This window comes from Polypterus senegalus, chromosome 9 (genome assembly GCF_016835505.1).
Source record: "Polypterus senegalus isolate Bchr_013 chromosome 9, ASM1683550v1, whole genome shotgun sequence".
Lineage (NCBI taxonomy): Eukaryota > Metazoa > Chordata > Cladistia > Polypteriformes > Polypteridae > Polypterus > Polypterus senegalus.
The window spans coordinates 72,056,282-72,083,999 of NC_053162.1; the positions used below are offsets into that span (position 1 = coordinate 72,056,282).

Genomic DNA, 27,718 nt, shown 5'->3' on the forward strand with positions numbered 1-27,718 from the left:
AAAAATGGAAGGCGGTGAAAGGACGGCAATGGCAGTCTAGGCTGGATGATCTGGTCGCCTTAAAAGAGAGAGACAGAGCGAGCAGGGGCCCCGTGAAGGAGTGTTAGATGGAGGCGCTCTAGGGGGCTAGTTCGCCCCACTGACAACTAGCGAGTGGGGTGAGCAGGAGAGGTGTCATTCCGCTGGATCTGAGGAGCGACTACGGGTGCGCGAAAGATCACGGGAGGAGAGCCAACCTCGTCGGTCTGGCAGTGACGTCCGTTTGGAGGCCAAGATGGAGGTTGACAGAAGGAGCTTGTGACTGTTGGGTCTCCGCGGCTGAGAGTAATGGTGAGCCAGGGAGAGAGTGATGAAGGTGGGCCAGAGAACAAGAAGGGAGTGAGACTGCAGTTTTAACTTCTATATTTTTAACCTCAGATTTTAAAGGATTTATTTATTGTTGGTTTTAACCCCACTGGGCACTTGATTTTATGGATTTACTAGCAGAATACCCGCACTTCGCAGCGGAGAAGTACTGTGTTAAAGAAGTTATGAAAAAGAAAAGGAAAAATTTTAAAAATAACGTAACTTGATTGTTAATGTAATTGTTGTCATTGATATTAGTGGTGTAGATAGATAGAGATATATATACATACACACATACACACACACACACACACACACACACACGTATGTATGGTATGTATTTTTTAACCGGTTTTGACAACTGCATTCTGCTTATCTTCATCAGTATTAAATGTACAGGTAAAATGCGAAAGGGTAAATTTAGAAAAGCTTTCATGTAAATGAGCATCCTTTTTTTTTTTTTGTCATTTTCTTCAAAAGAGCACAGTAGAATTTGAATCAAATTTTGCACACTTGCCCTTTTTTTCCAGTGAATTTTGACATCTGCACAGATCGGAAAAGGTTCCCTTTCATTTCTGATGATAATCGGTTCAAAGTGGAAACAGATGGAGCAGTTAAAGTGAAACGTGATGTTATATTGCACCATGGACATTTAAACTTTTTCATTCATGGATGGGATTCGTTGGGCAAAAAAATTACCAGCAGTATCACTGTGCAATACCAAAGACCCCATCACACAGGACATGAACAGAATGATCAGGTACAGAGTGAACTATATCTGAATTTTGGGACTCATGGCTTCAACAATGGGGATTGAACTTCACATAACAGAGTAAAAATGTCCACCAGCAACCTTGCATTGTTAAACATAACTTTAAAAAAATAAATAAAAATACCTTGCATTTTGTCTAATATTTTGATTGCAGTATGTGTCATTTGACCTTTTTTAAAACCCTTTCTATCTTGTAGAGTGAATCTCAAAATATTGTGATGTTTCCTCATTCTTCTGGCAGTAATAGAATTAAGAGAGAGTGGGTGATTCCCCCCATTAATATTCCTGAAAATCAAAGGGGACTGTTTCCCAAACAAGTAGTGCAGGTTTGTAAATTCATATGCCTTAACAGAGTAAACTCCTGTAATGGAGTTTTTCTGTTTCAGTTTTAAGGGGCAAAACTATTTAAATGTAACAAAGGCCTTAACTATTCTGTTGCACTAAATATTTGAATATATTTGCTTTAGATTAAATCCAGCAAGTCGAAGGAATCCATTATACATTATAGCATAACTGGACAAGGTGCTGATTTACCCCCAACAGGACTATTCAAAATGGATAAAACCAGTGGCTGGTTACTAGTAACTGAACCCCTGGACCGGGAGAAGCAGTCTGAATATGTGGTAAGTTTTTTCCAGCCTCGTACTATTTGTATGTACTGCATGGATTGTCATGAAACTAAGTTTCTGAATGTGTGTGTTTTTTATAGCTTACTGTACATGCTGTTTCAATAAGTGGGACTATAGCGGAGGATCCTATGGAAATTACTGTAATTGTGCTGGATCAAAATGATAACAAACCTGAATTTATCAGCAACACCTTTATTGGAAATGTCAGTGAAGGATCACAGCCAGGTATCCAGTTTTATTATTTTTGATATTGCCAAATATGTAAAATGGAAACTGTTTAATTGGTATTCTTTAAATATACAGTTGTCTTTTTTGCAATTTTAACTGTTACTATGAAGATTAATTCACTTTAACACTAATGGCAAATTTAGGTTTTTCATCTTGTCTGAAAGTCGTCTTGAAATTAACTTGGCTTTCAGAATAAATTTGTGTCAGTACTATTTCTTTTCATCTACACATGGAGAGTGAATTAGGAAATAAAAGCAAATGACCAAGTACAGTATATACTTTGGGTAAGAGGTCTGTAAATAGATTGTAAATAGAAGATATGTTACTTTTCTTTTCATAGGTACATCGGTTATGACTGTAACCGCTATTGATAAAGATGATCCTACTACAGACAATGGTATGTTTAAGTATGCAATTATGAGCCAGACCCCACTTGTTCCCAATGCACAAATGTTTACCATTAATCAAGATACTGGGACCATTAGTGTCATCTCAGCTGGACTGGATAGAGAGGTAAGGTTAAACCTATTAACACTTGAAAATAAGAATCTTTAAATACACTGCTCACAAAAATTAAAGGAACACTTTAAAGAAACACATTAGATACATCAGATCTCAATATGAAGTTGGATATCTATACAAATAACTAACAGGGCAATGTCTTAGGAACAAAAGGATGCCAAGTCTTTTAATGGAAATAAAAGTTTTCTGCCTACAGAGGGCTCAGTTGTGTAGACACCCGAAAATCAGAGTGAAATGAAGATGTGGCAGGCTAGTCCATTTTTTCAAAAACTTAATTTCTGCTACTCAAAATGCTTTTCAGTATCTTGTGTGGCCCTCACGAGCTTGTATGCATGCTTGACAATGTCGGGGCATGCTCCTAATGAGACGATGGATGGTGTCTTGTGGCATTTCCTCCCAGATCTGTATGAGGGCATCCCTGAGCAGTTGTACAGTCTGAGGAGCAACCTGGCGGCGCCTAATGGACCGAAACATAATGTCCCACAGATGTTCTATTGGGTTTAAGTCAGGGGATCGTGAAGGCCATTCAATTGTTTCAATTCCTTCATCCTCCAGGTACTGCCTGCATACTCTTGCCACATGAGGCCGGGCATTGTCGTGCATTAGGAGGAAACCAGGACCTACTGCACCAGCGTAGGGTCTGACAATGGGTTCAAGGATTTCATCTCGATACCTTATGGCAGTCGGAGCACCATTTCCTACGCAGTAGATGTCTGTGCGTCCCTCCATGGATATGCCTCCCCAGACCATCGCTGACCCACCACCAAACCTGTCACGTTGAACGACGTTGCAGGCAGCATATCGTTCTCCTTGTCTTCTCAACCAGAAAATTATCAGACGGGTTTAATTGATTTCATGCCAGGCCCAATAAGTGTTACTTTAATTTTTGTGAGCAGTGTATATTCTAGCCCTTTTTGTAATTCTTTTTGATATTTCTTGTTCAGTAATCGCATATTTGACTTAAACTGAATCAGTCGCTCTGAAAAATTATGTAGGTTCAAGTAACTTTGTACACTTTTAACATATCACAGGGAAGATTTTAAGCATTCAGCAGTATAACAGACATCCGATTTTAAATTACCCGCCTTTTTTAATTTCAAGCCTTTTAAGTATGCTGAGGGAGTGTCTTCTTAATAAATAACAATCAACCAATGTTTTCCCTTAATAAGAAAAATTTAGTAGATACAATTATTTAAAACCTTTAAGATCTTACAAAAGGAAATGGGTGGTGTTCTCGTTCTATAGGTTTATAGAGTGGTTAGTTTCTCGGTTTTGCAGCGACTTTGGAATAGAATAGCCTCATAATGAAGACCTGTCTAAGGATTACATTTGTCAAGTGTTGCCTCGAACTACTATAAGTGGTGAAGATTTTTGTGATATCAAGAAACAAGCTGAAATTTTTCTTGACTAATATAAAACTGCACACATCCATCAGTCTTGTCTCTCACTGTCAAGTATGATCCTTATAGCATCCTGTCATTGGTGTGCAATTCAGCAACATTTGACTGAAGGATGATTTGGCCATAGTATACACTGGATTAAATGTGTACCTCTTTGTTTGAAAAAGAACTGGTGAATTTTGTGGTGAATCCAGATAGTAACCAAAGGCACACTGTTAGGAGAACCAATGCAAAAAGCAGGTTCAGAAAACAGATGGTTCAAAGATGTGTATGAAGTGCTTTAGGTTTTATGAATAGTAACCTTGGTTCTCCAGTGTGGCAAAAAAAATCTGTTCTATAAATGCATTTTCCTTAAACAACCATAATTTTTATGATTTTAATTCTATATAAAACACTAGTTCCTGCAGTGTATTGGGTAAAATTAAACGCATAACTCTCAAGCTAATTTTCAAGCTTGAACCCATCCTGGTATCACAGTGTGCATGGCAGGAAATCACTTTGTTCAACGGGCAAGTCTATTGCATGGTTGTCTCATTCACACCTACACCCATGTCCCCACATTGCACTTGCACAAGAACAGATTGGAATTGCTATTTTACCCTACCTGTTTGCCTTTAGAAGGAAAGACGGGTGTGGAGGAAACCCATGCATATGTAGTTGTGTTGTGTGTGTATATGTATATATGTATATGTGTATATATGTGTGTGTGTGTGTGTGTGTGTGTGTGTGTGTGTGTGTGTGTGTATGTGTGTGTGTGTGTGTGTGTGTGTGTGTGTGTGTGTATATATGTATATATATGTATATGTATATGTATATGTATATGTATATATATATGTATATATATATGTATATATGTGTGTATGTATATGTATATATAAAAATTTTCTCCAAAAATTGGTATTGCTCCTTCTGTGTTCTTAAAGGCATATTAACTTTTTTAGATTTGGGGGTTTTCTCCTTTGACACCTGTCACCCTGTAAAAGAAGGTGTTTGGTTTAAAAAAATCTCTCAACTGCTCCTGACTTTTCAGATTTGGAGATCGGAGCTTCATCACACTTCTGTGAAAGCTCAATGGGAAAAAATACTGCACCAAAATCCTTCTAGAAAATCTGGTCAATTCTCCTGTTTGGCATGAACATTATCTTTACTAATCTTTTGCTTGCTAAGTCCTCATTCCTCACTTAATTTTAATAACACAAAGTTGTCACCTACTTTTTGTAAAACAAAACAGAATGCCAATATCCTTCAGTCGGTAGTATTGTACAGGATCTCGGATCCTGAACCAATGGTAAAAAATGTATACATTTCCATTAGACAGAAGTACTGTAAGAATAACCCATCATAGTGTGATAGAGATTTGAAGGGCACTTCTTTGTGAACCCATATGCAGTGTTGTGTATTGTCTGAATAGTTCCTAGCCTTACATGGTGGGTTGTAGTTGTTTGCTTTTGTTTTTTTTTTTTGTGGCCTGGGGATGGAGCAGATTTTTGCATTTTCACACATCTGATCAGTGTGAACTGTAATAGCCAAATTATGACTTCTGTATCGTTTTTTCAGACTGCAGTCTCTGCTTACCTTGTTTGATTCAAGTACGTTGAGCAACAAAACAGCAATGTAATTTCTGAAAGAATGCAAATTAACACTTGCTCCTCGTTTCCGTCCTTGAAGTTGAACTATCTAACGATGGATTGCTTTGCTTGTTCAAATTTGTTGATCATTACATTGATAACGCCCTTATACTGCATAGTTCATTCTCAAGTCTATCATTACAATGGAATCACTTCTACAAGTATACAGTTCACCATACATGCTTCAGTGTGTCATTGGTCAAGATAGGAATTCCTCATCTGGTTGTCATCTGTACTTTTTGCAGTGCAGCACAAATAATTGGCAATATTCTTAGGCACTGAAAGTTCTGGTTTTCACATTAATCTTTCCATGCCCTTTTAAATAGGCAGTGGTTAAGCCAAGGAATTGGTGAAACCAAAGAAAATAAATCCAACTAAAAATACGTAAGTGTTAAAGATGTATGTTAATAAAGATAAGTCCCCACTTTTTTATCAGTGTTTTATGATAGTTTAATTGAGATTCTATAACTTTAATTTGGTATTTTGCACTTTGTGCCTTTTTATTTTAACTGTCAGTTAATATATTAATACAACACCTTGTTCTCTGTAAATGCTTTAATTCCCTTTTATAAGAATGGATGCTGTGGTGTTCCAAGTGATAGTAGACTGAGTTGTGTGTGTATTTATATAAAAAAAAAACCCTCTTAAAGCAGTAGTTAACATTGTATTTTGTTTGCTTCCCAATTTCAGAAAGTCAGTGAATATACACTAATACTCCAAGTTGCAGATATGAATGGAGTTGGACTCACAAATACTGCTACTGCTTCCATCACTGTTCTGGACCAAAATGACAATGCTCCACAGTTTAATCCAACCAATGTAAGTGTGTTTACCTTGGCAGAATAGCAGTCTAGAAACTAAAAAAAAAAAAAAGTATTGTGTTATTGGTTTATTACATCTAGAATATCTAATCACTTTTGACAGTGATACATATTCCATCATGTTTTATTTAAATAAAAGATGTTGCTCTTAGCAACCTGTGTGCGTGTATGTGTGTATTTATTTATGGCATTCGTAGTCTGAATCACAATCTGATTGTATGGGTGGTTACCTACCAGGTAACGCTTGTGGTTGGTCAGCAAGTCGGCTAATGTCCGCCACAGTGCCCTCTTTCAGTTGCGAGAATCAGATCATAGAATGGTTGAAATAGTTTTACTGTCAAATAATGCAGAGAGTACGCGAATGTGTTTCGCCCTAATTCTGGGCTCATCAGACGTACACACTCACTGCACCCCCTCTCGGCAATCGAATCTCCGACGTCCGCGCCAGAGGCAAAGCCTTTTGCATTGCGCCGCGGCGTGTTCCCGAGAGGGGGTGCAGTGAGTGTGTACGTCTGAGTATATATGTATATATACACACACACACACACTTTATTTATTAAAGCCTTGTGTAGTATTCTTATGAGGTATGGTATGGTGCCCCAAAATAATTGGGGTTAGAGTTGGAATTTTAGTAATGCTTCTGTTTGCTTTGGCAGTATAATAGGAGTGTACCAGAAAATGCTGTGGACTTTGAGGTTGTGAGGCTAATGGTGACTGATAACGATGAGCCTCACACGCCAGCTTGGAATGCCAAATACCGTATTGTTAAAGGGAATGATGGAGGCAACTTTGGTGTTACTACAGATCCAGATAGTAATGATGGAATTGTTAAAACTATTAAGGTAAGTAGAGCATGGAAATCGCACTACCTTTGCAATTGCTGTGCGATTTGTGGCTTTTTTTTTTTTGTGTGTGAAAAGTGAAAGTGCTTTTCATGTCGTGTGGTTTAGTGCGTGTGTGTGTTAACAGTCCAAAATGGAAATTGTATGCTGTACTTACGCTGCTATGCTGACAACAAGCCATGGATTACAAGTGGCATCAAGGGCCTTTTGAACCAGAAGAAAAGGGCTTTTAAAGATGGTGATTAGCATGAGCTCAAGTGCGTGCAGAAGGAACTCCTAGTCCAGCTCAGGGTGGCGAAGGAGCAATACAGGAGAAAGCTGGAGCAGAAATTGCAGAATAACTGCATGAAGGAAGTTTGGGATGGGATGAAGATCATCACTGGCTGCAGCTCGAAACGGGGTGCCACCATTGAGAGACATGGAGAAAGCAAACCAAATGAACGACTTTAACAATTTTGACCACCCTAACCCACTCACCTTGGAGTACTGCACCCTCCACCCATCCTCCTTCTGCTGATACCAGCATAGGAGAGACATCCCCCACCCACAATTACAGCAGCCAAGGTGAGCAGAGAGCTGAGGAGACTTCATGCCAGCAAAGCAGTGGGTCCAGATGGAGTATTGACACGACTGCTGAAGGCCTATGTGCTGGAGCTGGGAAGTCCTCTACAGCTCATCTTCAACCTGAGCCTGGAACAGGGGAGAGTCCCGAGGCTTTGGGAAACCTCTTCCTTCACCCCAGTCCCAAAGGTATCGCGTCCTAGTGAGCTGAATGACTTCTGGCCTGTCACTCTGACGTCGCATGTGATGAAGATCATGGAGTGGCTGCTGCTTCATCACCTGAGGCCACCGCTCCGCCCTCGAGCCTCTGCAGTTCGCATGCCAGGAAAAGGTGGGAGCGGAGGATGCCATCGTCTATAATGCTACACCACTCCCTCTCCCACTTGGACAGAGGCAGTGGTGCTGTAAAAATTGTTTCTGGACTTCTCTAGCACCTTCAACACCATCCAATCTCTGCTCCTTGGGGACAAGCTGACAGAGATGGGAGTAGATTCATACCTGGTGGCATGGATCGTGGACTATCTTACAGACCGACCTCCGTATGTGCGTCTCGAACTGCAGGTCTGACATTGTGGTCAGCAACACAGGAGAGCCGCAGGGGACTGTACTTTCTCTGGTCCTGTTCAGCCGATATACATTGGACTTCCAATACAACTCGGAGTCCTGCCACGTGCAACAGTTCATCATAGACAATTTTTCTGATCCTCCCAATCCTCTATTGGAATAAGTAGGAAGTTGGAGTGTGAAGGCCATGGTTGGATTTGAACAAAAGCTGCCAGTTGAGGCATCAGTGTTAACCACTACCATAACCACAGTACAAAATCCAGAAAACTGGCATTTTTTTTTTTTTTTCCTAAGGGATAGCTTTATGTCCCTCAAAGTCTTACATTAATTCAGATAAATTCATAATAAGGATGATTGTGCTAAACCATTTGTAACAGCATCAAGTCTATTTGTCTTCAGAAGTTGTTTTTTGTGTATTATGTGCACACCTATTAAGAGTACAGGCAGATTTCATAAATATTTAACACTACTACTTCAGGGATGTGCCAGAGCATAATTGAAATGGAAAACCAGAAAAACACAGTAAAATCCTGTAAAGTTCAGATTGAGGTGTACTAAATGAATCAAAATATACTAAAATTATTTTGGCCCTTTTTATGCACCATGTAAGCAGTACTAGTTGTCAATTTTTTGTATGTGTGTATAATCATTCATTCATTTCCCTCAATAGGGTCTTGATTTTGAAGCCAAGCGACAATATATACTACTCATCACAGTTGAAAATGAGGTTCCATTTTCCACTCCATCACCAACTTCCACAGCTACACTTACAGTGACAGTAGAGGATGTCAATGAGGCTCCAATTTTCAGCCCACCAACTCTGTCTGTTCCTGTTAAAGAAGATGCACCTTTGAACACTTTCATAACAACTTACCAAGCAAAAGACCCAGACATAGAAATGAAACAGACGGTATCGTAAGTGATTGTTTTACTGCGTTTATTGATTTGAGTTTTTATTTCTATGAAGCTGAGTGTGATTACCAGAAATGTTCATTTTTGGAGGGATTAGTACTTTTTTTTTTTCCCCCACACCAATGTTTTAGGTATTGGGTAATATATTTCTAGTTTTAATTGATTTTGGAGTTTCAAACATTGGCTTTGGAGTTCTGTACAGATTTCATGTATTTTACAAAGCCCAGGACTCACCAAGGATAAGTCTATACTGGGCTGGCAAATCTGATGCCATGACATTTTCATCCTTTGATTCCAAGGCTCCCAGCATCCCAGATGTCTTTCCCATGAGCAGGAAAATGGGCTAGATATAAAGTGGCACAATGTGCTACAATAGCAAACAGAATAGAGGAGGCTTAGTTAGGGTACATAATTGTAGTAATGTTATACAAATGGTTAATAGAGATACAATATGCACAGTTCATTAGCAGTTTTATAGACTAAAGTAGTAAGATGACTTCAGCCTGGTTTAAAAAGCTGGAACTCGAGTGGCATCTTTCCTTGTACTTGTGTGTAAGCCATACATTCATTTTAAAACTTTTTGTGCAAATAGCAGCATTTTGAAATCCACCCTGAAGTTAACCTGAATCCTTTGGAACAACTTAAGAACATGAGTTATGTGGTCCTGCTGTCTAGATCTTGTAATGATTCTTGCTGCAGCAATTTGCATTAACTGAAAGCTATGTATGGAATAGTTTGAGCAGCCAGTAAATAACGTACTACAGTAGCCAATTCCACTGTTTGTTAGTGTGTATAAACCTTAATTTACCAGTATTTTAAGATGGAAAGATTGTTTTTTTTGTAATCTTGTATTTTAGAAGATGTACTGCTATCCTAGAAAATGCCCAAGATGTGCTCTGATTTAGTAAAACTAATATTTAGATATTAAGTCCCAGGGTATTTTTGCAGTCTGCATCATAATCCCCGACTTGTTCTCAATGCTGGTGGGATAAGCAATATCTCTAACCTACCCAGAACTGGATGTGAATGGGTAATGCAAAAATAATTTTTACAAACTAGTCATTTTTATAAAGGTGATTTTTTTTTTTTTTTTTTTTTTTTGAGATCCTGTATGTATCAGGTAATGCAGAAAGAATTTAGTCCCTTTTACAATTTGAAACAAAGCTGTGGGCACTTGAGCACGATAACTTTATACAAAATGCAGATTAAGAATTGTACTATTTGTTTTGGTTTTCACAAAATCACTCATACTAACATCAAATCCAATTACATTTTGTCAACAAGAAAATGAGGGATAATCCATCAGGCCTAAAAGGTTAATAGTAAAACACAACATCTAAAAGCATTTACTATTTTCCTGCAGTAAGATGGGAATTTCAGAGTGGCATTTTATTTATCAACTATAAAGCTATCTATTGCATTGTCAAACTGGAAAAATGCCTTTCTGATATCGGTTATTCTGAGTTTCAGTGTAAATGTTTTTGCAAAATGTATCCTAGTTTTATTTTTGCCCTTTATTCAATAAATTAAAACACCTGAGGAAATTAAACTGGCCTAAAGTTAAAATTTTGCATTTTTTTGCAGTTTGAAATTCAAATTAGCTTTAAAGGGCTTGGAGAGACTGTTAAATTATGGGATTTTGTTTATTAAATATTTGCTCTGTTTATGCGTGTCTTAACAGCTATGTGGTTATTTCTAGATCTGTGTTTAAGAAAATGTTGATGTCAGCTTGCAAGTGCATAACTTGACTATACGGGGAACTTCTTAGATAGTAGCCACTTGCGTGCCATATTTCAAAGTTGGTTTACTGCCACTTAAACAAGTCAATCAAAAGCAGTAATATTTTACATACCCAAGGGGGTGTGTCTGTTGTCTGCTCTTTTTCATTAGTAAAATAAGCTATTTGCGCACACATTGCCGCAGCAAGCACTGCTTCACAGCTGAGTGAACCTGCTTTTATCAATGATTCCACCTATGTCGAGGCACATATGAGAGCATTCCAGTGATGTATAGTAATATGAATGACCAATCATGGACATGTTACATTTATGTTTAAAAGGCAGGAAATATATTGCATGTACGTCGGCCCATCTTTATGCACAGCCCAAGCTTCTGGGAGAGTGTATGGGAATTGTGGTAACCGCCCGATAAGACAGTTTGTACAAGGGAAATGTGTAGGGAAATCTAGGCTATCCTAGAAAAGTTACAGAATGCTAGTGATACAGAATCTGAAGGCCTCAAGTCGAATTCTGATCAGTTTTGATTCTATTAAGAATGACATGTTTTGAAGTTGCTACAGTATGTTTGATTTGTAAGTATCGCTCCTAGTACAACTTTGAAACATTGTGGCATGCATTTTTTTACAAATTGTGCATCATTTGTTCGAATTACAATCCCCGGAGACTGTTATCTGCATGTTGCTGGTACTCTAACTTGAAACTTACCCATTCACAGTTTCAGCTATAAAAAAATTCAGGAATTGGTTTTTGTTTTGGTTTTTTTTTTTTTTGTCATAGCTTTAAAAGCTTAATTAGTGTATTTGTAATTCACCTTTCTGTGGCGTTTGCATCCTTTATCCAAATATTGATATTTAGTGACAAGCATTGCAGACACAGGTGCAAATTAACAATAATTGAGATGTTTAAGGCGGTAAACTTCATGAGGGCAAAAAGTGAATGTAGTGGACCGGAACCAACCTATCCAATCACAGACAATGAATTATTTTGAAAATGCTGTCCAGTGTGTGTAAATCTGAGAAATTTGGTCTTGTGATGCAATATGGATGGGGGAAAACAGGTTTTCAAACACTGATGGGTGATTTTCACGTTTAGACATGGACTTCAGTATTGCCTGCCGTTACCAGTTTTTCTTTTGGGAATTCTTTTCCAACTTTAGTGCATGAACTGATTAGTACTGTTTTCTTTCTTTGAAACATTTTTTATTTTGGCAGGGCTCCCTTTTTTTGTATTTTCCGAAGTTTTTCCAAAAAACGTTTCTAAAGAAACCTTATTGTCACTTGTAACACTTAAAACAGTTCTACTTTGCCCACAAGTCAGTTTGTTTTCTTGTTCCACTGACTGAGACCTTGGCTCATACGCAATACATGCACAATAGAAGAAATCTGTATTTACAATTTCAGAGTCGATAAATTTTAAAAAACCATACACTAGTGTGTTTGGGAAGCTTTTTGAAGCAAAAATCATTTTTAAATGCATCTGTGTCGAATAAGGCAGAGTCCTCAGGTATTGTAATCTGCATCTCTTTGGGATGCAGAAGGAAACCTGAAGATCCAGTGGCAACTCTACACTGGCAAAAATGGAGGCAAATTTCAAACCATGTAGATACCCACGTGTACAAATATATATAGGAACAATTGTAATAAGCACCTCCATATTTAATTATAAATTAAAATACATCGAAGTGATGTTATGAGTTAACATAGTTGCAATATTTCCGAAACATGTAGTTAGTAGGCCTTCTAAAACTGCCTGTTTCATTGTTGAAATCTGTAAATACAAAAAAAGTCACCTTGTGCGTGTGCGCTTTTTTTTTAAGCCAAAGTAATGTTTTAATATAATTTCATAAACAGTGAAAGCTCGTATAACATGTTTGAATAGTAAAGGTGCAAGTGGGATGCATCTCTAGTTGGGAGTAATTTATACACAATGTTAAAGTAGAATTAGCCATTTAACTACTCAATTATACAGGCACAGTCGATAGCAAAAGCCTGATCCATCATATGAAGCACATTAAATGGAGCAAGGGCTTACAGGATTTTTGTAATTTTCAGATGGCACATTTGTATTTTTTGCATGTATTTTAGCTGTGCATTTTCAGTTACTCAATACAAAATATCAGTAAATTCAACAAAATGCACTTGGGTTAATAAAGTGGTCTAATGAGGATCACATTCTACAGTCGTGGCCAAAAGTTTTGAGAGTGAGACAAATATTGGCTTTCACAAAGTTTGCTGCTTCAGTGTTTAGATCTTTTTTTCAGATGTTTCTATGGTATACTGAAATATAACTACAAGCATTTCATAAGTTTCAAAGGCTTTTATTGACAGTTACATTAAGTTTATGCAAAGAGTTAATATTTGCAGTGTTGGTCCTTTTCCAAGACCTCTGCAATTTGCCCTGGCATGCTGTCAGTCAACTTCTGGGCCAAATCCTAACTGATGGCAGCCCATTCTTGTATGATCAATGCTTGGAGTTTGTCAATTTGTGGTTGTTTGTTTGTCTGCCCGCCTCTTGAGGAATGACCACAAGTTCTTAATAGGATTAAAGTCTTGGGAGTTTCCTGGCCTGGACCCCAAATTTCTATGTTTTGTTCCCTAAGCCACTTGGTGGCATCCAGAGAAGAAAAGGTGAGCGCTACCAGGGGATTCATCAGAGAAAATGACTTTGCGCCGTCCTCGGTAGTCCAATCCCCATACCTTTTTCTCGGATGATAAATAAATCTACAAAGCCCAACCCCAACAAACTGTCTCTATTTGTCACACAAGAATTGTAGGGTGTTTTCCCTTTTGAAAAAAGATTGTACAGCAAATAAACTTAAAATCATGCTATTTACCTTAGTTTGGTAATGTTAAAACAAAAAATACTGAATTTGATAACATCACCTGCAAACTTGAAGCCTTTTGCTTGAGTTGGGTCCCAGATAAAGGCTGGGACTGAGATGTTACCCATATGAAATTTGTGGATTGTAAGCAGAAACTTGTACATGATGCATAAAGGAGTTCATCAGCGTATTGCCAGGTCTGTTGATTTGAAACGCACAATGCATGTTGACCGCGTGTGAGCCTATAGCTGTTTCCTGTCTTTTGGCAGATGTTACCCTACACCTTAAACTGGATAAAGTAGGATTTTTTTTCTGTTTTCATATCAATGATGTGTTGCTTTTTTTAATTTTTCTCCCTACTTTTTTTTCCAATCAGATACCGTATGGGTAATGATCCTGCAGGATGGTTGAATGTGGATAAAGACTCTGGAATGATTACTGTCAAGCAAGAAATGGATAGAGAGTCTCCCTTTGTGAAAAATGATAAATATACAGCACTCGTATATGCTTATGACAATGGTAATATTTTCTTCCTACTGCCAGAATAATCATTATTATAGTTGGTTGGTATCATGTCAGTGTTTGGGCACTTGTCAGTGATACCTTATTTACCAGATTTCTTGTAAGCAGGTTATATTAAAAAAAACTACTACTTTAACTGTCTAAAAAGGAGTGGTTAGATATAAGTGCTTAGACCAGTGCTTCTCAAATTCTGTCCTGGGGACCCAGAGGCTACAGGTTTTTGTTCCAGCCAGATTCATAATCGGTCACAACACCCAAGAACACTAATCTCATTTAAATAGCTCTATCTCCTAAACTCTATTTAGTTTACAGTAGCAAGGTTTTTACATTTATAAAACTGTTTCTCCTTTTGCTATAGATGTAAATGCTTAAATCATTTGTTTTCATTATTTTGCTCTTTCTCTCTGCAATTTTCCTGCTTTGTCTTAATAAAAATTAAAAACGAGTACAGCAGATACTTGGGCAAACACTGAATAATCAATGGCTGCATCTACTTTAGCATTAGACCCACTAATTAGTAAATAATGGATTAATTAAGCAATTAACCTGGAAAAATGAAAATCAAGATGAAAATATTGTTTAAAAGATAAAAAAAAAAATTTCCCCCATAACATTTTTTTTTTATTTTTTTTTTTTACCAGATTTAAAAGTTGGAAAACTATGTTCTCAAAACTCAGAACTTGGGAAATAACAGTTCACTTAATTACCCCAGGAGTCCAATTAAAAACCGAGGCTGGTTGGGACAAAAACCTGCAGCCATAGTGGGCCCCCAGGGCAGAGTTTGGGAAGCACTGGTTTAGGGCATACCTTGCCAATTTAGAACAATTTTTGTATTTAAGAATAAGCCAAGTGGCCCAAAATTCTACAAAGATATCTGTTGCCACACGCATTGTTTTCTTTGACTGAAGAAGAAATTAGCTAAGTTTAATTGATAAATGTTACTATTTTGTGTGTTACAGCTAATCCTCCAGCAACCGGTACAGGAACTCTTGTACTCTTATTGGAAGATGTAAATGATAATGGTCCAGTGGTGGACGTTGTGGGTGACGTGCACTTTTGTAACCAGGACCCTCCACCTCAGGAATTTTCTGTTGTTGATCCGGATTCTGTAGGAAATGCCGGACCCTTCAGGGCTGAACTGTTGCGTGAAGCCAGGAGGAACTGGACTGTCAGCATGAATGATACAGGTAATAAAATATTTAATTTTGGGGTTTGTGTGTGGCTTAGGAAAATGTAGAGTATGATGTAATTATCTGACAAAAGTTTAGTAGTACAGAAAAGTGTCAGAAATGTGATATACCTTTTTGCTATACAGAAATCGGAGCATGTACTGCCAAATTGCAATATGTATAAATGCACATGCATTTAGTTATTTTAATTCTTGGTTTGTTGCAGAAAACAAAATCATTCTTTCTATGGCAACACAACTACCACCTGGCGAATATGATGTTATTATTCGAGCCTATGACAATGGAAACAAAAACCAGGACACTACCTTGAAAGTAACTGTGTGTGCCTGCACAGGGGCTGAATTCCATTGTCCCAGGACAGATGAAGCTGGTATTGGACTGCCGGCTGTTTTGGCAATTTTGGGTGCAATCCTTGCTTTATTGAGTAAGTCTATTGAAGGCTAACTTTCTATCATAGTTTAGGAGCATGCACTGATACAGCATTAATCATACAGATTAATACAATGTTGCAAAAATAGGATTTTGTGGCATGTAGCTTTAAATTGACTTAACTTTTTTTTTCCATTGCAGGAAAACTTTAAATGCTTCTTAATCAGTGACTTATATGTATTTTGCAAGATACATTTCTCAGTGTTTTTAATTAAAATGGCTGTTTTACAAAATGTGCTATAATTGGGCCATTGACTAGAAGTAGTGTGTTTTGACCACTTAGAATTCTGGTAGGTCTGCAGTCAAACAACCTGCTTCCACATTTCCTACTTGTAGATGTTCTGCCTATACAAATATTAACATGTTAATCTTGTTGACAGTAGGAGAATGAAAACTGACATAATTGGTAGATGCATTTTACCAAAATATTACCTTGTAATATTCATTCTCTGTCCTTTCACCTTTTTTTAATTTCTGTAAACTGTCAATTGCATGCCTAAAAGGTGCAATTTTGTTGTGCAAGCCTTTGTGATTTATTACTTTTTTTCCCTAAACTGCTACATAATATGTGAATTTAACTTTGAGCTTTATGAAAGCATATGATGCAAGAGATAAAGTGGCATTACCTGTCCCCTGCCTACACCACCCCCCTATTTTTGTGTAGAGTTTTCATATTTATATACATAAGGAAAATGGGTTGTTTTCCAAAATGTGGTGGTACGCAAGCGTCATGATTGGACGCACACTAACATTGTGTGTGCAGTGTAGTTTCTCCAATTGGTTTGTTTAAAGAAATTAGATTTTTAAGGGCAGTTCTTACTAGTCTTAATTGTGAGAATTTACCGATTTCTTTCTGGAAGAAGCTAATATGGTACTCTCTTTTTTTAAATCTTGTTTCTTAGAGACTAGACAGCATTTACATTGATCAAAGATTATGATACAAAGGCTGTAGCTAATGCACTTTAGCTATCATTGAAAGTTGGACTACTGTTTGAACAGTGTGGATATGCATTACAGATAAAAATTTTGGATACTATAAAAATATATAATTGAAAGTCATGAACACAGTTTTTCAAACAGCAGAATGAGGGTGGATAAAGAGTGTCCATCTCTTTGGAGACATCCTCTGGAGTTAAGATATATATTTTAGAAGTAGAACTTTGCTGAACAAGTGTAGTCATATTTTGGTTATGAACCTGGCATATTTAGCTCTGTCAGAGAAAACCATTTAATACATTTTGCTTTTCTGGCTTCATGCATATATGTCAGTTGGAATTCTCCATGCTGGTTAACATCGAACAAAAAGAAAAAAAAAATCTACAATAAACTTGGGCTGTGTATCCCCATTTGACGGGTCATTATGAATAAATCCTTTTTTCAAGGGTATGTTTTAAGTACAATTGTAATTTGTGTTCATATGTTGTAAGGGAGTATGTTAAGATTTGACAATGTGGTGTTTTTTTTTTTTTTTTTTTACCACATCCCCCTTTGTAGTTCTTTTACTTCTGTTGCTCATGTTCCTTAGAAGAAAGAGAAAGGTGAAAAAGGAGCCATTGCTTCCAGAGGATGATATTCGTGACAATGTATTCTATTATGATGAAGAGGGTGGTGGTGAGGAAGATCAGGTTAGTTATACAATTTTTTTTTTTTTCTCTATATAAAGAAATAGGTTTAAAACTAAACCGATTCAAGAAAAATGTATTCGGACCCCTTCAATTTCTGTAAACTTTGTGTTGAAGGAAAAATTTTAAATATAATTACAATTGTGAAATGGAAGAAATCTGGAAACACCAGGGGCCTCATGCATAATGCAGCGTGTAGAATTCACACTTAAACATGGTGTACGGACAAAAGCGGAAATGTTTGTACGCACAAAAAAATCCAGATGCATAAATCTGTGTTTGCCAACTTCCACATTCTTCCGCTGCATAAACCCTGGTCAGTGTGAAAAGTAACGCACGTACCTGCTGCCACTCCCCAACTCCTCCCAGAATTATGCCTCTTTGAATATGCAAATCAATATAAATAGCCCTTAAGCTCCGCTTACTGTGAAAAGGCAATGGCAAAAGTACGGGGAGAAATAGAAGTTCAGTGAATACCAAGTGGTGGCAAAACATTCTATTTGTTGTTTTAAACAGTGATATAAACAACAAAAGGAAGTTGATCGAGTGACAGTGTCAGAGAAATTCGAAAGCTCAAGTTCAGAAAGTCGCATAGTGCCTGAAGTAAAAAAGTTGTCAGATATCAAAGTTGCCGTGAAAAGGCAAGTCGTAGCTTACCGTCAAAGTGTCCTATAAAAGCTTATTAGGGTACAGAGAAAGGGAGAAAAAAAATACAGTGGTTAGGGGGGAGAGAAGCTCAATGTCAAATTTTAATCTTGAAATTTCCATCACATGTCATTAAAGTAGATCATAAACTTCATCTTAAAATCGTTTCATTTACTAGTTTCTCAAATCCCATCGTAACTAAAGTAGCATGTTAAATGCTTTGTGTATTTCGTCTGTGTGCTCTGTGTGAATCACTACGTACGTACTTAAACAGACTTTCTCTTCCTAAGACAGGACACGGAAGCCTTTATGTTCATGATATTACAGCTCTCTAAATACTGAGATGTATACTAGATATCATTTTTATGATGATGGGAATTAAAGCATGTATTAGCATGTGGCACAGTGATTGTTCATGCCTCGCGCAAGATGGATGCTGCGCAGTGCAAAACCTTCAATGAAATTTATTGCAGCAGTACTGTCTCAAACGTACTAACCTCCAATTCCTGTCCTTTTTTCTTTCTCCAAATACCCAATCGTCACACAATTAGCTCTGTAATAGACGTTAAGTCATCTGTAATGTGAGAACGCAGATTCGTCGAAACTTTTAAGGAACATTTGAAATATCATCTTAGTACATGTTTAATTATTTTATCTATCCTTCCAGTGTCGCCCCAGTGACGGGCAGAAACAATCCATGAACAGAGTGCCATCCTCGCATGTTTAATTATTAACAATATAGATTATTTAACACTAGAATTACCAGAGCCTACAAAAAAACTTGTAATTCCGTCCCACCTTAAATCGCTTCTTAAAATCGTTCACAGCTCTCCAACAGCGTCTTTTGTCATCTAAATGTGCTGATAAAAATCAGGCTGCAAGCAGGTGGCTATTCCATCCCCCCACCGACTTAGAACGTGCACAAACTTCTCCCAGCTCATGCCTTGATTGATTATCTGGGAGTGAAGTGGAGTTTTAGAGTGGAAATAATAGATCATTATTTGGAATACATGCATTTCACGTGTGTTCCGTTTCTACAGTAATCCGTGTAAACACATTTTTAAAACAAACGTTTTTCATATTGTAGTAGTAAATGACAAAATGTAAGCATAAACTATATAATGTATGAAGCCTGAAGTCCAAATATCAAACACTGTCACAAAAGGTACAAATATAACAGAACAAGTATGCTTTTATTCAAAAATATAACTGCAGAAAAAAGCCACCTTAGCATGCCATATTGACACACATTTACTACAGCTGCCACGATAGCGTAATGGTATCAGCCGCTGACTAGTATCCAAAAAGGTCATGAGTTCGATCCCACATGGTTCAGTTTTGAGAAGTAAACTGCTCTTATTCCTAATATTTTAGAATAAAAACATGCATTTGATTTCAGTGTGTAACAGCCAATGTAATTTATGATACTTGTAAAGGTTAGTGTTTTTTTTATTTTTTTTTATTCACTTTTCATTCTCTGTCGTGTTCAGAATCCTTCCCTAAACCCCAAATCTGAGAATGCTGTTTGCACATAAAGATGCGCTGTAGCTCTGCAGCGTACTTGTGACTGCATTCTCGTACCAATGCTTGCGAACTGAAGTGCCTGTGCACTTTTCGCGGCATTACACGTCTATTTTTTGAGCATGCCCGTGTCGCTCAAACACAGAAACATATGTTGGTGTACAAGAATAAAAAACAAGTGCACTTTTATTCTAGACTATATAAGTAAAGAAAAAATAAAGCAAGTAACAGTAGGCTGTTGATACAACAGCTTGCGTGGTGCAATGCTAAGAACTGCTGATTTCCGATCCGTGCTATATAAAATCATCACATTCAAATATTAACAATTCCCACACATCCTTCCTACATTCACGACGTGTACTTGTTGCAGTGTACACACCTCTCTGTGCTATGGTTCCTATTACACTGAATGAGCACCTGACATTGTACTTTCTTCCCTTAAGTGAAGTTGGTTTTATCGGTATAATTTTGTTTCATTTCATCTTAAAAATGATTGTCACCATATGTAAATACTTGCTTTATAAAGTGGCTCAGGTTGTGCAATATAACTATATCAAGTGTGCAGTGAGGTAATTGTACTTAAGTACAACCAGTTCTACAAGAAACAGATGATGGACTGATTGCGTTTTATAGTTCTTGGGATGAAACTTCAAGGTCAGTACAGGAAAGGCTCTGAAACGTTTGTCGCATGAGAGCAGTTCAAATAGGCAGCATGGCTGAGGCAGATGCTGTCTCCCAATAATTATTTCCGGTCTACTGCTGCAGAGCTTTGATTCCACACTCGGATACAGTGAGAAATGCTCAGAGTGGTGCAGTGAGTAATATGGAAAAAGATGATCCGCTGTGGCAACCCCTAACTGGAGCAGCTGAAAGGTGCAGTGAGAGTAACACTAAAGCAGCTAGTTTGGCTATTCCGTGGACCAATAAATTGTTACAGGTTAATTACAATCGGATGCCTTAAACTAATAAACAATATGCGGTTAATTTCAGTGTATATGAGAGAGCCGCGTCAGGGATGTGGATCTAAAAAAAAAAGGGAAACCACAATGGAACAAAAGCACTGCTTTTTTGTGTACTCCATGGTTTGAGCTACTGTGAATGTGCATGGCTTTATTACAAGTTTAGGTTTTGTACATCGAAATTTGAGTGTGGAAATGGGAGTACACAACATTTTTGTGCATACGCACCGTTTATACATGAGGCCCTGGGACTGTTGCTAAAAGTTAGCCTTCTGGCTAAACTGAGTAACCTGGCAGGAAGGACCTTGGTCAGGCAACCTAGTGATCACTGTAACAGATCTACAAAAGTAATCTGGTGAAATGGTTGTCCTTCCAGCAGGTTCTCCCATCTCCGCAGCACTCCAATCAGGTGCATGTGACATCCTGCTTGGAGTTTGCCAGATGACATTTAAAGGACTCTGAGCATGAGGAAAAATCTGGTCTGTTGAGACTACAGTTAAATTTGGTGTTTGGAGTTCTGCCTGATGTCAAGAATGTCCCTAGTATAGTGGTGGCAGCGTTGTACTATGAGAGTGCTTCTCTGCAGCAGGGACAGGGAGATTGGTCAGAATCGAGGGAAAGATGAATTCAGCAAAATAGAGATCCACAGACTTGAACTGGGATTCACCTTTCAGCATGATAATGACCTGAAGTATGCAGCCAAGGCAATGCTGGAGTGGCTTCAGGACATGTCTGAGTGGCCAGGCTAAAGCCCAAACTTAAACCCTACATATAATGTGTGGAGAGATCTGAAGGTGGCAGTTTAGACCTCTCTCATATTCTTATTTGAGCATGAGAGGATCTGCCAGGAACAGTGGGATAAGCTTCCCAAAGCCAGATATGCAAAGCTTATAGAAACTAATCCAAGCAAACTTGAAGCAGTTATTGCAGCCAAGGGGGCTTTTGCAAAGTATTGAATTAATGGTCTGAATATTTATATTTAATTTTTTTTTTTTTAACAAACCTTTCTACAAACATTTTTACTTTGTCATGTGCAAAAATGGAAAAGATGTATACATTTAATCTACAACCGTGCGCACAAAGCGAAGGGCTCAGCATATTTTCTGAATTTACTGTAGTTTTATTTGTGATTGGAGTTCTTCAATTCTGGCTTATGTTTTTTTCTTTATAGGAGTATGATTTAAGCCAGCTGCATAGAGGCCTAGATGCACGTCCAGGGGTCTACAGAGATGACGTGGAACCATCTATGATGCCTGCCCCAAAGTACCGGCCCCGTCCAGCTAATCCAGAAGATATTGGCAACTTCATTGAAGATGTAAATAAAACTCAAGTTAATTTTGCTCAATACAAATTTCGTAGAAATTTGTCTTGGCATAAGTGTGGGGGTTCTGAACCTACTATACCAGAATACATTTTTCTTTTAAAGTAACTTATTTTTTTTCCACTTTGTCCTAATTTTAGAACTTGAAGACGGCAGATAATGATCCAACTGCTCCTCCATACGATTCACTGCTAGTATTTGATTATGAAGGTGCTGGTTCAGAGGCTGGTTCTTTAAGCTCACTACATTCTGACAGCTCAGGAGGTGATCAGGACTATGACTGTTTAAATCAGTGGGGACCCCGCTTCAAAAAACTTGCCGATATGTATGGAGGTGAAGATGATTGAAAGCATGTCCTCCCAGTTACATGGGGCTTTTGGTGGGTTACTTTGTTTGTTGCCATGCAGGACTTCCAATAATATTACTAAACTCCAATTTTTAAAAATCTAAAACGTGGGTAAACTTCAGTGCATTTTTTTTTTTTTTAGCTGCACAGTGAAATTTTTCTGTTTGGTTTTTATTCAGCATCTTTTGTAAAGTGGCCAAATATTAGTAAGGTGTGTGTTTTATACATACAACTTAATAAGCACACACTAAGGTGGTCTTTATTTTTCAGCATTGTATTTACAACTTTGAATTTTTTGTTACTTTTTGTATTGTAATCTAAAAGGACAGTTTTTATTCCTTTTTGTAGCGTTGTATTTTTAACAGTAAAAGCAAAATTCTTGTTTTACTAGGAAAATAACTATGAAAAATGTTTATGAATGATTCAGGAAATGGATTACTGTTTTTAACCTCAAATTATGGTGGCTTATTTCAAAGCTCTGATTTTAATTAGACCTAGAATCTAAACCTACAACAATTTGGCAGCACATTTTATGAAAAGGAAAAAAAAAAACCATTTTACTTATCTACAAATTGAAGTGCATGTCATAGTAAATTTTCATTTTGATATTTTTGACTTTGAATGTGTTAGTCTTCTATGAATCTTTCTCACACTCACTGGTTTGGGGCCACCATAATGGGAAGGTTCAGGTTGTTATTCACATTTCAATATCTAATCTGTAATTTTAAGTTTTTTTTGTTTGTTAGTTAATGAACTTTATTACCCAAAGTTAGGCACAAGCTGTCCATGCTGTGCTAGAGTCCTTGTGCATACTGAAGCGTGGCTTCCTTAGAACTGTTGGGAATGCAGATGGGAGAGTTCAGATTTAAGGGGATAAAGATTAAGAAACTTGCAGTGAAGCAGCAGTGCCAGAGCCATGCTCTGCTGCACTGTGTTCTCCTTAATATGCAGTAAACATTAGTAAATGGATGACTATGGAAATGGGGGACAGCAGTTGCCAGATAATTTTACACACTTGTGTGTTTTTCATTTAGTGTTACTCCAATAGAATGTCAGTTTCCCCACCCTATTGATTTTCTTTTTTCCCCCCAATTATACAAACTTAAGGGTGAATATTTTTGGTTAGAGGTGACTGTAAATATGTTCCATATTCAATAATTCACCATTATATGGGGTGACATGTAAATATTTGTATTTAAATAAACTTAATTTCTTCTGTATTTTTAAAAGAACTCTCACGTTTGTTTTATCTGCACTCTTGCTATATAAGACGCAGTATTGCATCATCCATTAATAGTTTTGCCACGTTAACATTAAGTACATAATTCTTTAAGATTCTAACATGCATTCAAATAGTTTAGACCTTTTAATTCTTAATGCTTTAGAGCAGGAAAAAAACTGACTGCTTTGTACATATTTTTTTGTCTGCCACTGGTAGGTCAAGTGCTTTAAGTTTGAATACTTCCATATTTCAAAACCCTTACTGATGGAATTAGAACATGATTTCTGTGCAAAATTGTTTTTTGATGTAAAATATACTGTTTCCCTGGATGCATAGAAGGGCATGAGATGTTTTTGTTTGGTGTCCTTTTTTGTAGGAGTAAGATTTGTGTGTGTGTGTGTGGTTGGGTTTTGAGTTGTGGGGCGGGGGGGTTAGATCTTTAGATATTCAAGCTTGACCTATTTTTCAGACTTTGGTGCTTAGTATCCTTGATAAGACAAATGCAGTGCATGCTTCCAAACTTGTCTACCTTATTAAATAGTTGGATATGGTACATTTTGATATTGACATATTACATGGCTAGCTTAGCAATCAATACCAAGAGTCACTTTTTTTTTTTGGCTTCTGTACCACAAGATTTGTATGAGCTGCTACCGTAACTAGTTTGTAACAAAAGAATCGTACCTCGCTGCATTGAACATAGTGGACAGAAAAATTGGGACCTTGTCTATTGGTACCTCTCTGCCCATTGTACAGTAAGTTCCCTGCCTGCACATACCAGCTTAACCTTAGGTTGCCCCAAAAAACACATTTCACTGTAATCTTTAATAAAAGTTCTGCAGTCCAGGATGTTTAATGCAGTTCTGGGCAAGCTGTGTTTGTGGTTTTTTTAATGTTCTAACCTGGTTAAAATCACATGAACATAAATTCTGTGTTTATGAAATTTTCAGATACAGTAATCCCTCCTCGATCGTGGGGGTTGCGTTGCAGACCCAATTCAACCCCCTTCAGACCCCAAATAGGGCAATAGGTGAAAATTCGCAAAGTAGAAACCATATGTTTGTATGGTTAGTTTTATATATTTTAAGCCCTTATAAACTCTCCCCCACTTTTTATAAATATTCCCTGCACAGTTATATAGCATAATCCCTTTGCATTCTCTTAGATATTAGGTAAAATTCATTGAAATTATGTATGTAATGTAAACACACTGTCTATATACAGTAAAACCTAAATATTTTAGATATCAAGTGTCTCCGATATCACGTTACAGCCATTACGATAGGCCACCAGCAATAAATACGTACAATGCAAGAAAATATACAGTAAATGTGTGTACATTGACACTAAATGTACTTGCATGTACTAAGTACTGTAAGTAGAAAATTACACGATGACACGATGACTTGTCCGATAACGATGAGTTTAGTTTTACTGCACAACAAAGGAGAGTGTTACAGCCACTTCAGGCAACTGTATAGCACCACCGTTATTCTTCTTCAATCCAAAACCGTAAAGCAGATTCCATCCAGACTACTGCCTTATTACATCCACTTACAACTCGTTTTGCACCCTGGTTAAAAGGACACTGCGACCGTAGATCTTATATTCCTTTCCTACTTTTTAAATAAAGAATCGTAGCCTCATTGATGCTGTAATGGCTCCTACAGCGGTGTAGCTTTTCCCTTCCTTCAACAAATCCAAAACGTTTACCTTTTTGGCAATTGTTAACATCTTCCATTGGCGCTTGGGCACAGACCCTGAAGCAGGAGCAGATCGTTTTGGAGCCTTAATGAAGGGCTTGACTATGCACAAAGATAAACACAAAAGAGCACAAAAGTTAACTCTTTGCACAGCGAAACATGTTGATGTTGAATGAGCAAGACAAGACTTCCTGGTTAACGCCGCATTCAGCACGCAGGAACTTTAACTGCGTGCTCTGATTGGTTAGCTTCTCAGCCATCTGCCAATAGCGTCCCTTGTATGAAACCAACTGAGGAAGCATGTACAGGAAGTAAAAAGACCCATTGTCCGCAGAACCCACGAAGCAGCGAAAAATCTGCGTTATATATTTAGTTATGCTTACATATAAAATCCGCGATAGACTGAAGCCGCGAAAGTTGAAGGGCGATATAGCGAAGGATTACTGTATATGTAGAGATTAATTGCAAGACTTATAAGCAACATTGCACACCAAAATGAAAAATATCATGGCTGATGACAATCCTTACACTAATTAATTTTTCTGGACACGGTGTTAATCGCAAAACCCGAAAAACCATTACAGGTTCAGTTTGCTAACCTGGAGTCTGGGTGTGTGACTTAGAATATCGTCCATAAGTGCCCTGGTGAGGTGCTGTGATAAAACTGGGGTAGTTGTATTATTTATGGGCATCATATTCAACACATTTATTCTAATTTTAAATAGGAAAGATGCACCTTGACTTCTCTTGAAAGTGGGCTGTTTTATGTAAATTCATGTGGAGTTTTTATTTATGTTCTTGTATGTGAGGTGGGCCAAACTTGTATATTTTAGTGTGCCAACTTGTGGAAAGGGATTTTAAATTGCATGTAAAATGTCACATGCCAACACTAGGATGTGTTTTAGCTGTGGATGCGTTATCTTAATTGTATACTGATTATGGGTATTGAGTTTCACAAAATGGTGTGTCAAGTTCCATTATTGTTGGGCTAAAATTAAGGAAGAGTGTATGCTAATTTTTTCCTTTTATATAAAAGAAAAGGAATAGGAATTCAAAAAAAGGAATAAGAATGGTTTCAGGACTGCAAGTTACAATCTGGAGAGGCGGAGGGACCCGAACCTTTTCAGATTTAAGCAAGGCGATGAAGACGACACATGAAAGAGGTGTTTAAAATTGAGGGGACTTTAAACAAACATGGTGGCATAAATCAAAATTGGTAAGTCTTGCACAAATTTTAAAGTACTCCTTTACATGAGCTATGAACACATGAAATAAGTTATCAATGCAGTAGGTAGTGTACTTAATCAGACGTGGGTCTCCCTTATCACCATTGAATGGCCTCTCCTGAAATTTTCTACAAAATAGGGGATGTTTTGTTTTAGAGGGATTTTCTTTTTCTAGCCTTAAAACAGCTTTTTAGCTCTTAAATCTGCTACATTCTCAGGTTTAAAGATGTAACATGCCCTTCATTATATGACCTCAAAACAGCTGACTGAAGGTATCAAAAGTTAAAATTGGATATTCACTGTGACAAACGTCTAATAAAAATTAAGGCAAGATACCAGAAAGATCCAGAAAAAGTGATACTGTCTGCATAAACTAGTCAGATCTGCAAAACAGAATCCATTGAAGGCTTAGCTGACCTATGATTAGAGACCTGTAGTAAGTTGTTTAGACAAGTTCATTTTATGGCACAAGTATCAAAGAAACACTCTTCTTTCAGCTGCTCCCATTAGGGTTTGCCACAGTACATCATTTTGTTCCATATCTTATCAAAGAAACTTTTTATGCAATCTCAAAATTTAAGTCCATGTCTGTGATGCAGTTCTGTTAGGAAAAACCTAGACATACTGGCCACATCCACAGAAGATGCAGCTGGCTGAAAACGGCTACAGTATTTTGAAGAAAAGAACTTTTAAACACTGGGGTATTATTACATAGGTGTGCCATTGGCATGGGAAATACTGTGCAGTTGGAAAGAAGGTTCAATTCAAATGAATAAAAAAACTATATATAAACTGACGTAGTCGGTGTAGAAAATAAAACTGAAAAAATATTTTCACCAAGATGATTTAAAACAGATTTAAGATCATAGCATGATGTGATTAAAGTGTTAGATTAACCTTTTAAATTAGTTTGAGTCTTAATTGGCTCATTGATGATAGGAAAGTTCAAACATCTGCTGCACTTTAACAGGAAACAGTGAAGTATTGCAGCATATGTCTCTCATTCCTGTGCTGGAGTGTTTTTACTATTCCTAATGTACCAGTCAAAGGTGGCACAAGCAATAATCAAAGATGATTTAAGGAGGATGCAATTTATTCTTGAAATCTGTATTTCTGAAGAATTTAGGCTCTACAAATCTATTCAGGTTTCTCTGCGTTTTCTATTGCAAAATCTCAGAGGTGAGGTTGGTGCTTGCTGTAGTGTGGAAGCAGTCCTGGCCAGGAGCAT

At 37.4% G+C, this 27,718-nt stretch overlaps 1 protein-coding gene across 2 annotated transcripts in view; it reads left to right on the forward strand.

Annotated features, from left to right (window-relative positions):
• LOC120535420 (B-cadherin-like) overlaps positions 1-23,568 on the forward strand; it is a 43,766-nt gene extending 20,198 nt beyond the window's left edge. For both annotated transcript variants that reach the window (XM_039763254.1, XM_039763253.1), the window contains 14 exons: positions 876-1,105; positions 1,315-1,443; positions 1,585-1,740; positions 1,827-1,971; positions 2,315-2,487; positions 6,215-6,343; positions 7,002-7,187; positions 8,983-9,227; positions 14,161-14,303; positions 15,266-15,493; positions 15,702-15,920; positions 17,420-17,550; positions 21,844-21,987; positions 22,134-23,568. In XM_039763254.1, coding sequence (XP_039619188.1) covers positions 876-1,105; positions 1,315-1,443; positions 1,585-1,740; positions 1,827-1,971; positions 2,315-2,487; positions 6,215-6,343; positions 7,002-7,187; positions 8,983-9,227; positions 14,161-14,303; positions 15,266-15,493; positions 15,702-15,920; positions 17,420-17,550; positions 21,844-21,987; positions 22,134-22,340 — 2,465 coding nt within the window. In that variant the 3' untranslated portion in view covers positions 22,341-23,568. The remainder of the gene's footprint in view (positions 1-875; positions 1,106-1,314; positions 1,444-1,584; positions 1,741-1,826; positions 1,972-2,314; positions 2,488-6,214; positions 6,344-7,001; positions 7,188-8,982; positions 9,228-14,160; positions 14,304-15,265; positions 15,494-15,701; positions 15,921-17,419; positions 17,551-21,843; positions 21,988-22,133) is intronic.
• Positions 23,569-27,718: the final 4,150 nt, after the last annotated feature.